The sequence below is a fragment of the Prosopis cineraria genome, unplaced genomic scaffold, assembly GCF_029017545.1.
Source record: "Prosopis cineraria cultivar Desert tree isolate PC_DT_omini unplaced genomic scaffold, ASM2901754v1 PC5, whole genome shotgun sequence".
NCBI lineage: Eukaryota > Viridiplantae > Streptophyta > Magnoliopsida > Fabales > Fabaceae > Prosopis > Prosopis cineraria.
The window spans coordinates 6,202,040-6,216,488 of record NW_026555336.1 but is presented as its reverse complement, the minus strand read 5'-3'; the positions used below and the strand labels follow the sequence as shown (position 1 = coordinate 6,216,488).

Here is a 14,449-nt window from a genome sequence, read left to right as displayed (position 1 = left end):
AAAAAATTATACGCTTGTTTGGCAACTTATTCTAAAAACAGTTTTTTATTTTTCAAAACAAAAAAACAAAAATTTTTTTGGTGATATGTTTTTAAAAAGTGTTTTGAAAAATAAAAATAAAATAATATATTATTTTGGAGAACAAAAAAATAAAAATATCTTTCAAGTGTTCTGAAATTATTGTTATAGAGAATAAAAGAGAATAAAAAAACAACCATTTTTATTATTTCTGTTTTCAGAATATGTTTTACAAAATATTAGTTCTTAGAACAATAAAACAAAGATAGTTTCAAACGAACCTTATATCTTGAGAGCTTTCCTTTTGTTTTTATCAAGTGTCCAATTATTCAAATTTAAATCAACGGATGATATAAGAATAATTTTTCACAAATCTGCATTATTTTTATTTTAAATTATGCAACTAAAAATAAACGGTAATATGCGTTTTAAGTTTTAACCCATTATAAATAGTGCTGTTTGCTATAAAATACTTATTGGAACATATAACTACAAGTTCAGGTAGAGTGAAATAAAACAAAATCTTTTCAAGAATACAAATGGGTCCTTCTATTTTTTTTAAAAAAAATGTACCTAATTTAATTGTGACTTGATGGAGATATCTGACATTTCCTTCTCAAACAAAAAATTAAATTTAATAAACAGATTACAAAGAAATTAAAATATATGACACTCACGAAAAGGGAAAATGACGTTTAAAGACCCCCTAAAAAATTAATTATAATTAAGAATACTAAATTTTAAAATTTCAAATATGACCATGATGATCCTTGGCTAAAGTTAGAATAAGATAATTTTTGCACTGCTCATATTTCATATTTTTAATACTCATCTTTTATATTTTCAATACTAAAAAGAATTAAAGATAAATGTTAAAATCATTGAAGGAACATATTGAAAACATTCAAGATAATATTTGAAAAATTTAATAATAGAGTATTGAAAATTCAAAAAATAAATATTAAAAATATGAAAGATAAATACTAAAATTATGAAAGATGTGTGATGGAAAAAGTTCATTCAGAAAAATTTTAATGGAAGAATGACAATTAAGTGTTAGAAGATTAAATTAATAATAGTTAGCTTTTTGACAAAATTTTTTGAATAAATAATTTACAAATATTAATTCAAAATAAAGGTAAAAACAGAAATCCTAATTATGCTTTAAAAATTATATATTTAAAATTTAAATACTTTATCTACAATTGAAATGCTTAAATACGTAAATTGTCTAAATTAATATTTAAATTTATGCCGTGCTTCACTCACGTAGGAAAATAGGAATGCTAGAAAATGAGATGAGAGAAAATAAATATAAGAGAAAATGGGAGGAATATAATTTTCTTTCATTGTGTTTAGTTAAGCGAGAGAAAACTAAAAAGAAAGAAAATTAACTTGAAAATTTAGAACTAATATTTTTTTAATCAGTATAAAAATTAAATATATTGCCTGTTTAACAAAAATTTATGATCAAAATGTAACTATACTACAAATATTATGATAAAAATAAAGGGAAGCAAGAGGCGATGAACAAGTTTATAGATAAATTTGAAAATAAATCTCTCTAAAATCTTTCTATATTTAGAGAGAAAAATTGAAGATAAAAACATATGAATCTCATATGCTATGTTCCTTCTACTTTTCTTTCTTCTTTACTTTTTTCTTTGTAGCCAAGTAAGGAAAAATGTTATTTTTTCTCTATTTTTTCCTCCTGTCAAGCATAGTATTAAACTTATTTTTCTAAAGAAATTGTCATAGATCAAGTTATCATTAATTTAATTTTTTTAAAACCTAATTTTCATCTTTCTAATTTTAATTTCAAGTAATAGCTTTTAAAAAATGTTATAATACTAAATTGTAATTGAAGTTGAGGTCTTAAATATCATTTTACCAAAAATAAATTAGCCCCACCTACTTTCCCTCTCTCTCCGGCACAAAAATTTAGGCCTGGATTTAGGAGATGCAAGGAACGTGGATTCCTCGTCATGTGAATCATCTCTTCCCAATGAATCCCCATTCCTCCTCTTCATTCCTTTCTCGTTCGTTGATGCTTTTTTCTTGCCGTTTCAGACTTACTTGATCTAATTCTGGATTGAGTACATTCCAATGCATTCCCTCCTTCAATCAAATTCAGTGTTTCTGATTTCAATTTTATTTTGTCCATTCCATTTTGTCTTCTTTCCAGTTCTAACTACTCTATTTTATTATTATTTTGTCCGTTCATTTTTCTTCCCCGGTTTTGATCACTCGATCAATCGTTTTACTATTGTTGTTTTGTCATCTCAGATAAATTTCGCACACGATGTTTCCGGAACGACTCGCTTCCTGTCGTTCTTAGTTGGAGCCATTGTAGATTTTCAGCGTTTCTTCTATTTGTCGATTTGAGATCATGGCTCTTCTTTTGCTTTCTGCCATATTGTTTGATTGGTTTCCACAGAATAACTGAAGGGTTGTGAAATAATTGTTGTTCTCGTCGTGTTGGCAATTGTGTTTTATAGGTTACAATTTTTGCGATTGTTTTCTGATTTCCATTAGATACACGCCCATGAAGGGAGAAGAGGTGAAAGGTGAACAAGAAGAGCAATTATATTTAGAGGATCGTGATATTGGAAGAAGAAGCTTGGTTGTGAGTGATGTGAAAAGGGTACTTGTTGGAGCAGGGGCTCGTGCTCTTTTCTATCCTACTCTGCTTTACAATGTCCTTAGGAATAGGTTTCAGGCTGAGTTTCGGTGGTGGGATAAAGTTGATGAGGTAAATTTTTGTGTTCTTGTCTCTGTTTTTAATTGTAGCGTGGCCTTAAATTTGATTACCCTCTCTTGGTTTTATCCTCGTTCATGTCGCAATGAGTTTACGACTGTTGTCTTATGTCTTCTACGAAACCGGAATTCTTCTATATTCTGACGCACTTAAATTTTCAGTTCATATTATTAGGTGCTGTTCCATTTCCTATTGATGTTCCCCGCTTGAAGGAGCTTGGCGTTTGTGGAGTCATCACATTGAACGAGTCATATGAGACCTTGGTTCCAACCACACTATATCATGTTAGTGTTCTTTTCTTTCTGCTGCATGTTATGCTGTGGGAATATTCTAATTTGGGGCTTGTGTTATATCAATACTTGATTGCTACTCATAGGTTCAAGAGAGTCAATTTATTTTCAGTGATTAGAAAAATTTGTTCGTCTTTGGAACTTCGTCTTTCATGGTCTTGCAGCTTCCCACAAAGTACCAAAGCTTGATCGTTGAAGCATTCATTGTGATAAGAGGATCTTGTACAAGAAAGATCAATTGAGGTCATATCCTTCAAAATGATGTGCAGTAATACATAGTGTGAGCTTATAATTTACAAGATCTAGAAAACATCAATAATATCCCCTTGAATTGTTGGTAACTTGTACTTTACCATGAATTGCTTGTGTCTAATTATTTAATGGATGGGTGGAGTTTGCAACTGTGTGTCTAAGCCTCGAGGAAGTGTGCTTTTCTAGTCTTGGCTCATGAATCATTCTGTTTCGTAGGCATAGCAGTATTTTTTTTTCAATGGCATTGAATTTGTTGCAGCAACTTATGCTTTTTCTGACTACAAACTTATTTTGGCAGGCTCATGGAATCGAGCATTTGGTTATTCCTACTAGAGATTATTGTTTTGCACCGTCATTACGTGACATATGCCGTGCTGTGGACTTCCTACATGGTGAATACTGCCGGGAAAAAAAAAAAATCGTTTGACTGTAATGATATGTGACTATTTAGAAGCGCCGATACAGTTCTAAATCCTCAACCCTAAATTCTGAACAAAGCTGGGAACTTAATTACTCTCTATTCACCTCTTTCCCCATAGAAATCTACAAGCTAAACCAAAGTTTTTAATAAGTTATGAATGCACATCCAAGGGTAGACTTGTACTGTCTGCATGCCCCGTCATTTAATAGTTTTGAAATTATTTACGAGTCACACAAACACACATATATTCTATTTTGACAATTGGATTTCTGCAATGAAGAAAATGCATCGTCTGGGAGAAGTACATATGTCCACTGCAAAGCTGGGCGTGGTCGCAGCACAACCATTGTTATCTGTTACCTGGTTGGTGCCAATAAACCTTTAAAAGGGGAGAAAGTTGGGGGGAGGAAAGTGAGATGTGCGTTGTGGTTTACAAGTTCTGACTTTTTCAAGTTTCTTTTACACCTGATTAGGTACATTACCAGATGATGACACCTGATGATGCATATGATTATGTAAAGTCAATTCGACCAAGGGTTCTACTAGCATCTTCTCAGTGGCAAGTAAGCATGAGATTTGGTTATGATTAGCATCATCTTGGATTCTAATGGTTTACCCAAATCCATATGTTGGACCCCATCTCAGTCCACTTGCAAACTTCTTTCATTTTCAAACCTGAAATAATACTGTGAACTGTGTAGGAAATGTTTGCTTTGTGATTGTTAAGTCCCGCTGTTTCAATATCAGGCTGTTCAGGAATACTACCACATCATGGTGAAGAACACAATTTCATATCTTCCCACGGCCAATTTACTTTTGAGGCCATCACAGGCTTCTGCATCAGCGTCCAAAGACTTGGTAAAATTTGATGATGATGGGTCTGTAGTTGTAACAGAGTCAGATCTTGAAGGGTACGATCCAAGAATCCAACCAAGTGGTGTGAGAAGAGAGATATGGGCAGATCTAAGTTTTGCGTACCATGTTCGAGTTGCTGGGCAGGCTGCACTGACAGGAATGTCATGGCTCAGGCTGAGATGTGTGTCAAAGCCAAGGAAAATGAAGGGAAGGGGAAATAGTTCCTCATTCACAAGTGATCATTTGGGAGGAATTAGCGTTGATATCCATGTGTACTGAGAAAAATCCATTACTCACTCTTTTTTTAAAGTCTGATATTTGTGCCCCAACGGTGAATAATTCATGTTAATGAAAAGCGGGGCTGAGTTATGAAGCTGATTTTCTCCCTTGTATCCAGTTACTTGCTGTCCTTTGCCAAAAATAATGGGAAGAATGACAGTAACGTTTCAAAAGAAATAATAACAGTTAAATCCTTGACAAGATTTTCTGAAGAGTAAGTTGCAAAGCATTGACTTAGATAATTATCATGGGAACTTCAATTGCAAATTAAGAGATACTTTTAGAATGTCTTACTTATAATTGAAACTCTTGTGTCCGCAATTATTTAAATTAATATTTATAATTTAAAAAAAATTATTGAAAAGTTAACTGTTATTAATTTTTTTTAAGACTTAAGTATCATTCACTTGTTTGAAAAAGTGATACACAAAATTAGTCGTTAGAAACCACAAAAAACCAAACTACTCTAAACTAGAGGAACTTTTGAGTTTTCACTCTTTAATCATCCATGGGTCGTCCTTTGAGAGCATACATGAAATGATGATTAAAGATTTCCTTTAAAGCATGATCAAGTGAAAAGAGGGTTAATCTTGTTTCTCAAATTATGCTACTAAATATTCTCATTAGATTTGATAATGATTAAATTTATCCCAGTAATAATAAATATATAATTATGTAAAAAATATACTCAAACATGTAACAGTAACATCATATACCTTGAGTAAGATTCGAAATTGAAATTTGTGTGTATATACACCCACAAAAAAACTCCTGCCCAAGAAATTCATGGCAAATCTGAAATGTGGAGATTTGATTGATGAGTAAAGATGCATGTTGTAACATCCCATTAAATAAATCATTTACAACATACCCCCTCTGGTGTACCTTTTTCTTTTTTCTTTTTCCCAAGAACCTTCTAAATATGTTGAAATTAGATAATCAATTCATACAGATTAAAACCAATAACTAAATTATTTGTAAAAAAAAAAGTTAGTTTTTAAAAATAGTTCACCTTTTAATCATTTATACTTACTGTGTGCAATCAACATTTAAAAAAAAATAATGTGGGAAGCAAAGATTGAAATCTTACATTTAAGACGACAAAACAAATTCCTTAACTAGGTCTAACCGTTAAAACCGGATGGACTACCAACTTTGAACTTTCCATTGCAATGAATCGATTTAGCTTAACTTTTGCGGTCATATATATCCTTCATAATGTGTGTGTGTGTGTGTGTAGAGAGAGAGAGAGAGAGATGCCATGATTACTTTCTTCTCATTTCAGATAGAATCTCCATTTGCACACGTGACAATAAAACTAACCAAAAAAAAAAAAAACATGCATAGAAGTTCAGGTAGTTATCATTTCCATTGCCATTCCCATTCCAGCCTTCCACAGCCTAGCAAACTAGACACGGCATAAAATAAAATCATAGCATCAATGTCAAATCAGGTCGCAAATTTACACGTTGGGGAAAAAAACGCATATAAAGAGCTCTCACATACCATTTCCTGTCTTTAATTCTTACTTTCGTAGGGTTGTCTGCAAGAGACTAGTTGTACCATTTTCCTTCCCCTATCATGTACTGCATTTATATTTGCTTTCCACAGCAACTTACAGTGATCAAGGGGGTGGCCGATCATGGCTTCTCCTTCAACCTCAAATAAGGCCTAAGTCTCATGCTGGAGATTCTTGCAGATGTCTGTTCCTTCAGATATGGAACCACATGTTTCTTCATATCCTCTCTTGAGATTCCTAAATGCCTTCCCTCCACACTAATGAACTGAACCCTTCCTTCTTCATCCAACTTTCTTAAGCCTATCCAATCCTCTATGTAAAGTTTTGTCTGCAATGCGTATCAAGAGATATTAACAAAATCATCCCATAAAATTTGGAATAAATTACATGCGTATCCCTTTATATTTATCAAAATGACACTTCTCATGAGTGGAGAGTCTCTTGAACTCAAAAACCTCACTTTTCTTGTAAAGCTCCCTAATGTAGGACTCGTTACAATGAGTTGAGATAGCCACGTATAGATCTCATTTATTTCGAAGCACACCATTCCTTTTTTTTTTTTTAAGAAAACAAGAATTGCATCGCATAAACCTCTGAATTTAGTTAAAATTAGATGAAATTATTGTTTATTTTAAAAATCTACACGAATTTCCCCCAACATCAAGTGTACACACTTTGGCCAAAAGAAAAACAAAAAACAAACAAACACACACACACACACACACAGACCCCACACAGAACCCCTTCTATGTTTTGCTAAAATAACACAAATGTTTCATCTATGTTCAGATGTTTTCGTATATTATGAAAATAAAAATAAAGCAAGTGAAATTTCAACGTAACTTCTAAGTTTTCTGAAATATACTCTGGTTCAGGGGAGGTCTTAGCTGAGGAAATATCAAAATAGAGATGTATAAATAATTTAGCAAAATTCAAGGTATGTTCGTATTAATTTTGAACAAATCAGTTAATCTAATTTCATCAGAACTCTGAAGAATTCTATATTGCTGGAATTTTTAATACAAGTATTTTAGTCATTGCACTAAATCAGAGCACATTTTTTGGACTTATGTAATGCTGAGTAATATATATTACTGTCATTTATACATGCTGCCATAAAATCCTTTTTCGTCTCTAGATATCCATATAACTTAGCTTTCAGGCAAAAGAAATTTAGTGTTAAATCATGATTGAGCCAGATTCTACATTATAGTTAATAAATGAAAATGATACCGAAACAATTCAGGAGGAATGATTTTTATCACTAACAGATATTAAAGACGACGAGGCTTATGTTACCTGAGTAGTCGGAAAGACTAAAACCACTCAAATAAATGGAAATGAAAAGAAATAATAAGAAAAGTGTATCACAGAGACAAGATTCTTTACCTTTTGGGGGGGTACGACCGGACTGAAGGACCCATCTGGGTAATATCCAAACCAGGCAGTTTCCTTAGGTATCAAAACAGTGTCGTGCTCAAACTGTTCATTAATCAATTCGCATTTCAGATTGCAATATTCTTATTGAATCAAGAGAAGTTACCTTACACTTAAAAGACTAACTTACCATAATAAGCACTAAATTCTGCAAGCTACTGAATCTCTCCTTAAAAGTGGCGTTTTTCCCATCTGGAAGTTCATTATTCAGCACAGGAAGAAATCTACATTTATCTAAATATTTAGGTATAGCCTGAAATCAAAATTGATCATTCCATCAAGGATTGGAAGTATTTCAAGGCAAAACTCCAAATTTATACTAGGAGCTTTCATTATTATAAGGCATTTTTTTTAAAGCATCATGTTAAAAAAATACAAGGCATTTTGAGTCTTTAAAGGCATAAATAATAACGCTTTTACAAAAATACCCTTAACTAGGGGGTAATTAATAAAGTTTTATAATTTTAACACCTTATTAAACAAGGGCAAACATGAAAAGAGCATGTAATTTTAAAGACAATTAACTAACTAATTGGAGTGTGATTCGGTTAAAAATGCCTTATAATATTGAATGGGGGAAATAGTTTAAATAAGAAACTGAATATGAAAGCACCTAAAAAAAGAGGCTTTCTATGATAGAGGTATAATTCATGACATAGAAGTAAGACACTTTTTGCCTGGGAAGGAAAAAAGAAAACTCACATTTGGCAATTTAAGATAACCACTAGGAGCCAAGTGTGTCTGCAATTTAATTGAGATGTGTCAGCAAAAGCGTGGACCAAAACAAGTGACAAGATCATGGGACAACAAGCAAACAAACTTCAAAAGAAGATGCAAGTTATGTAGTGAAACTAAAGAAAAGGAAGAGATGAATACTTGAACATAATCACTGTAGATCTCTGCCTTGATGAGTGCGTCTGCAAGGATGCATAAGATGCCTGACTAAAGAAGCCAAACACCATTCAACAAAATCAAGGTGAAAGCATAGGCAAGAGAAGAATTTAACAATTAAGTGATTGGTCTAAACACGAAAATTACAATGACATGATCAAGATGGAAGTGCCAGAAGAATACTCACACCACATAGAGGAACTGAAGCAGTGCCAGCATGCGGGCCTCCTAAGGATATGAAGTTTTTAACCTTTTCAATAATTAAAAAAGGAACAAATTTGCAAACATAAGTTGACAAATGTAAAGATAAGGATACAAAATGCCTAAAAATAGAAGGAAATAAACGATCACAAGAAGGATCAGCAAAATGAGAGAAAGTAAATTAGCACCAGCCATAGAGCACCGGAATAAAAGATCCATTTCTGATGCTAGTGATAAAAAATCAAATTAATCAAAGCAAGTAAATTAGCACTATCTACAGAAAAGGTTTATTGTAAAAATCAAATACGAAACAGCACATGGTTGAATTGAAGATGATTTAATTCATCCATGGCAGAGTACAAATACATTATTAAGAGTCCCCATGCAATCCATAAGATCATACAAAAGATAAATATAAAACACTGAAATAACCTAAAATTTATCCAATGACCACAACCCTCAAGCAACAGGCCAAATGATTTGAGGGGGGAAAAGTGAATGTGAAATTTATTGGGTTCTTACAGGGGGTGCTTCTTCACAATACTCCACAACACCTCGGCCAATCAAGTTACCCTGTTGGACAAAAAAAAAAAAGAAGTAATTCAAGAAAGGGAAGACAAAGCTAAGGTCAAATCATTTGAAAAGAAAATTATGTGGGATCCTGGTAACTTAGCTAGTTCAAATATCCTTTACAAATGGTAACACATATCTTTTCAAAAAGCCAAGGTCTCCTGATGACTTAATATTCAAAAGGTCATTTGATAAACTGGTGACTGAATTGAATTACTTAATGACAGTTGCAATTTAGAAGATTTAAGTCAGCTATCCAAGAAAACTAATTGATTGATGAGATCCAAGAATACTAATTTAATATGAATTTACAAGAAATGAACAGACATAACCCAAACACAATTTCTCTGCTATATTTAAGGCGTCACAAATCATTGGAGGGCTTGGCAGGAATATGAAGCAATGTGATGATGGGACCAGCGTATCAATTTACAAATCTATCAAACTAAAATTGAATATGAAATAAGTGGGAAGCCATTTTGTGAAGAAAAGACAAAATATTAAGATAAGGAAATCCTAATCCGTATAAATCACCTGAGAAAGCCCGACGATGTTGTATCCTTCACTCAATTCTTTCATTTCCTTCACCTGAAGATGATGGGGAACAAAGCATTCAAAGGCTTGAGTAACCACAAAAACCAGGTACAAAAATTACCATACTAGTCCAGCAAATCTTTATCACCTTTTTGCAAACAATCTCAGTCTGCACAAATGTATTTTTTAAAAAAAAATCAGATCATGAATAATCAATACAAGAAATAATTTCATTTCAGCAGTTTCTCTTTGGTCTGATCGCTTACCTGCTCCTGGAGAGGCATAAACCAAGAATCCCATGTTCCATCACCTATTTCTCTGGACCAGAGAGCATTGGAAATGAATAAAATTCAACCTCACATTCTGTAAGATCAAGATTATAGCAAAAGGGACCCAGGCTGGGACGCAGATAACTATGGGGGACTCTTGCAATTCAATCAAGGAATATTAGAAACGAATTAAGCATATTTCAAGCTCAGTTTTGCTATGGTATAGCAATCAATAAAAATAAAAGATATCCAAGCATACATGCAATATCCTTTCACACCAGAGTATTTGGACAGCAGTTCAGTGAATTGTGCTACTCCATGGTTGGAACACTGATCTCCAATACCTACAGTACAAATCAGTGTGATATAAGTCTCGAGTCACCAAAAACTACAGTGAACTAAAGAAAAATACATGTATAACCAAGTAATTCACTCAAAGAACCAGAAAGCTTAAAATGAGAAAATTGGGTTTGACCACATGTCAGCTGGTTGCAATCTACTAAATTAGTAATTTACAGATCAAGATATTCTTCAGACTTCAGAGATAGAATCTATATAAAACTTTAAGTGGTTATTCAATGCAATAACGAGGTATAATGCTTCATATAGTATGAAGCTACCTCTGCAAATCAATTATATTGAAGTGTCAACCTACATAATGAAACTAAGAAGGGTTCATGGGACTCAGTTACAAAATAGTTATCACAGAACTAAATTATGTGAAGCAAGCAGCTATCTACTCAATAATACACTTCATTTTATGTGTAAGAATTCTTTCGAATTTCTAGTGAAACGGACAATAAAAGTCACCACAGCTTGAGTAAAGGACCTTGAGAGATTTGAGTTTTAAAAATTATGCAAGAATATACATATTTGCACTATTCATCATACAAGCAAGCCCCCAAATAGTCTCAAGCATAAATTCCTCTTCCAGTCGATTAAACAATACCAATAGAATAGCATAGCCATAATCCAATTTGCATATTGCATATTAACAACAAAAGCTTTTTTGATTAGAAACTTTGAAAGGATCAATGTGCGTGAGATGGAAACCTTAGTGGAATTCCTCAATATTTCTTCTGCCAATGTAGACTTAGTTTTCCTACCAATAAAAAATCAGTTAAAAATGCAGAACAGGCACAAACTTTCATAAATATTAATATTGTCTGTTGAAAACAGATATATATATTGTTATTTATCATACTCCTGAAGTACCGACAACCGATTTCGAACAAAAACGAACATTTCACTAAAATTGAGCTAAATGACCCGAGCATGGGAAAAATCGTTGGATTACAGTCAAAACTGGAAGAACTCAGGAACCCCACGGTCTCCCTTCCAACAGATTCGGGCAATTTACAAACGAAAATCAAACAAGAAACTTCAAGTTTCAAAAATAGATCGAAAACAAAAAAGGGAGAATCTAAATGATCTTGGAAATAACAAGAAGGAAAAATTAAGGGCAGGCAATTACCATGGAGAACTATAAAGGGTATCGAATTTGAGAGTGGAACTGAGATGCAGGCCACAGCGAGGATGAAGAAGAAGGATGATGAGGTAAGGGCCATCCCCGCCACCAGGAAGCTGGCGAGTGTCTCCTCCAATCCAACTTGCAGAATACTTGGGCCCTCGCGAATTTACATGACATTGCATTTATCATATTGGGTTGATCATTCGTGCCATGTACGACATGATTTTTTTTTTTAAATTTTTCCTGTCACATCACCGGAGACGAAGACGACAATATCCTCGGGTTCGGTTTCGGCTGCTGAGTACCGTAGTGCTCATCAGGCCGAAACGCACCGTTTTATTAACCATGGAGAATCTCTGCCGTTCATTACGTTTTTATCTCAACCGTTCATTCATTTTTCATGTTAATAAGGCTTTTAACAATTCCTTTGGTCGACTTTACCGTTTGCTGGCTGTCAGGTTTAAGACTCTCAAACCAGAGCTTTATCGGCGTCTCCTCTCGCCGGTGCCGTCACAATCATTGGGTTCTGTATCTCCATTTGGACCTTCTCCGTCAGATCATCACCAAGGGTAGCCTTTCTGGAGAGTTATTTCCTTTATCTCGATGAGCTCTCTCTCGGCGACACAGCCTTAGCCATTTCCTGCTGATTTTTTTTGTAGTGTTTCCTGTTGATTTTTCTCTTACAGATCATCGCCAAGCATGGCTCTTAATTTCTGCGACACTTCGATGAGTTATTTCCTTTCTAGATCATTGCCAAGTATGGTTCTTAATTTCTCTTGCAGTGCTGTCCTGTCAATTTTTCTCATTTTGTTGGCTCTGTGTTGAATTTTCAACCATGGGGTGCGAATTGACGATTTGTAGTTTTATCCTTTTTATTGTGCCATTGATTGGGTTGTCAGTTCTGTCTGAAGCACGTGACATTGATTAAGCTTGTTCTTTATAACGTTATCTAAGAGAGATTTTGGGCTGACTTAAGCGATTTGAATGTTGAGAAGACTGTTTTGGATGTGGGAACTGGAAGCGGCATTCTTGCGATATGGTCAGCACAGGCTGGAGCAAGCAAAGTATACGCAGTAGAAGCAACTAAGATGGCAGAACATGCTCGTACTCTTATCAAAGCAAATAATCTTCAACATTTGGTTGAAGTAATTGAGGGCTCAATGGAAGATATAACTTTACCGGAGAAAGGTAAGCACAACTTGCTTAATCTATTTTCCAAGTTCAGAATTTAATTTTTTGGTGGTATTTATCATTGACACATTTTAATTGTCTCATTTCTAATTTTCAATGTCATGCAACTTGCAGTTGACGTGATAATCTCTGAGTAGATGGGATATTTTCTTCTGCGTGAATCTATGTTTGATTCAGTAATATGTGCTCGTGACCGCTAGCTCAAACCAACAGGTGTGATGTAAGTATTATGTTAATTTTGTTGCTGGAATAATAATAAACTTTACATTTACATGTATTAATGCTCAGCAACTTGTTTCTTTACAAAAACACTATATGATTTAGTTTAAACTGTCTCAATACAATATCGTTTCATTCAAACTCCATCACTGTTTGTTTTGGCCTGTGCTTTCTGCCGCTGATTCATTTTTTTATTTGGAATCAGGCATGCCATTGTAGAAGAACTAACGGAATTTGGAGCAACTGTGCATATATGTTCTCGTAACCAATCAGACATTGACAAGTGTTTGAAAGAGTGGAGGAGCAAAGGATTTTGTTTCACTAGATCGGTCTGCGATGTGATCTGAAGTCACCAGTGTCAAAATTTAATGCAAACTGTTGCCTCCATTTTTCATGGAAAGCTCAACATCCTTGTAAGCTTCTCTCGGGTTAGCTTGTATTGATAATGATAGTGTGGTCAGTTCTGGAGAAGATGGCTGTATTCGCGTTTGGAAATTAGCTTCGAAATAAACTTACGATCAGAGCAACTACTAATATCCTACCTTTAAACACATAATTCAATATACAGTAAAGAAATGTGTAGTTCTATCTTGCGTTTAGATGTTCAATGGTCTGCACTATTGGTGGGAAGGAAATTAGAGGTTACATTACGCTTGTGCAGTATCTTTATAGATGCATGTTAGGACTGACCCATCATTCAATCTGGATTTAGATCTTCTTAGTTATCCTTTAAAGGAAATCTAGTTATTGCCATAGAAGCTGGCAATGTTTTCAAGCTAGAATGAATAGAGAGGGAAAAGCACTGGAGGGTGAAAGAACATTTCAATATTGACTTGCAAACACACATTGTGTAAGATGATGTTCTCTGTAAATCAACGCAGAGGAAAAGAGATTATAGTACAATAAAAAAAATCTTGCCAGTATTTCTCTTTTCAAAATTGAACGATTCTTTGCATTTTAATTGACTGTCAAGCACATCTTGGGATAATATTGACCTAATCATCTTTGATGATTTGCTCACTGGGTGTAGAAATATTATGCACATCTTGTAGAAATATTTGCTCACTGCAGAAGATGTATCTACTGTTATGGGCACCAATTTGGAATCTTCTTACCATTTGAGCCAACTTGCACACCCGCTTCTTAAAGCTTCAAGATAGATGTTTGGCATCAAAAATCATGAGGAAGTGAGAAATTGTGTTTGGCATCAAAAATTAGATCTACATTCCTAAAATATATGTAGTAAGAGTAGTGTGATGTACATTTCCAAAATA

The 14,449-nt window shown here is 33.8% G+C and overlaps 2 protein-coding genes and 1 pseudogene across 2 annotated transcripts; 2 read left to right on the top strand and 1 right to left on the bottom strand.

The window, feature by feature from the left end:
* The first annotated feature begins 1,951 nt into the window (after positions 1-1,951).
* Positions 1,952-5,091, top strand: LOC129311157 (phosphatidylglycerophosphate phosphatase PTPMT1-like). Its single transcript, XM_054953203.1, has 6 exons — positions 1,952-2,770; positions 2,938-3,060; positions 3,617-3,710; positions 4,020-4,102; positions 4,213-4,302; positions 4,487-5,091. Exons 1-6 carry the CDS (start codon positions 2,564-2,566, stop codon positions 4,871-4,873), a joined length of 984 nt encoding a protein of 327 aa, XP_054809178.1. The 5' UTR covers positions 1,952-2,563; the 3' UTR covers positions 4,874-5,091.
* Positions 5,092-6,130: 1,039 nt separating this feature from the next.
* Positions 6,131-11,927, bottom strand: LOC129311158 (uncharacterized). The gene is made up of 12 exons (XM_054953206.1): positions 11,769-11,927; positions 10,554-10,638; positions 10,292-10,343; positions 10,174-10,194; positions 10,026-10,079; positions 9,444-9,494; positions 8,908-8,970; positions 8,706-8,771; positions 8,532-8,570; positions 7,960-8,082; positions 7,782-7,874; positions 6,131-6,720 (listed from the first exon to the last, which is right to left on the bottom strand). The coding sequence occupies exons 1-12, from the start codon at positions 11,860-11,862 to the stop codon at positions 6,514-6,516; spliced, it is 948 nt and encodes a 315-aa protein (XP_054809181.1). The 5' UTR covers positions 11,863-11,927; the 3' UTR covers positions 6,131-6,513.
* Positions 11,928-12,081: 154 nt separating this feature from the next.
* Positions 12,082-14,442, top strand: LOC129311510 (tropinone reductase homolog; annotated as a pseudogene).
* Positions 14,443-14,449: the final 7 nt, after the last annotated feature.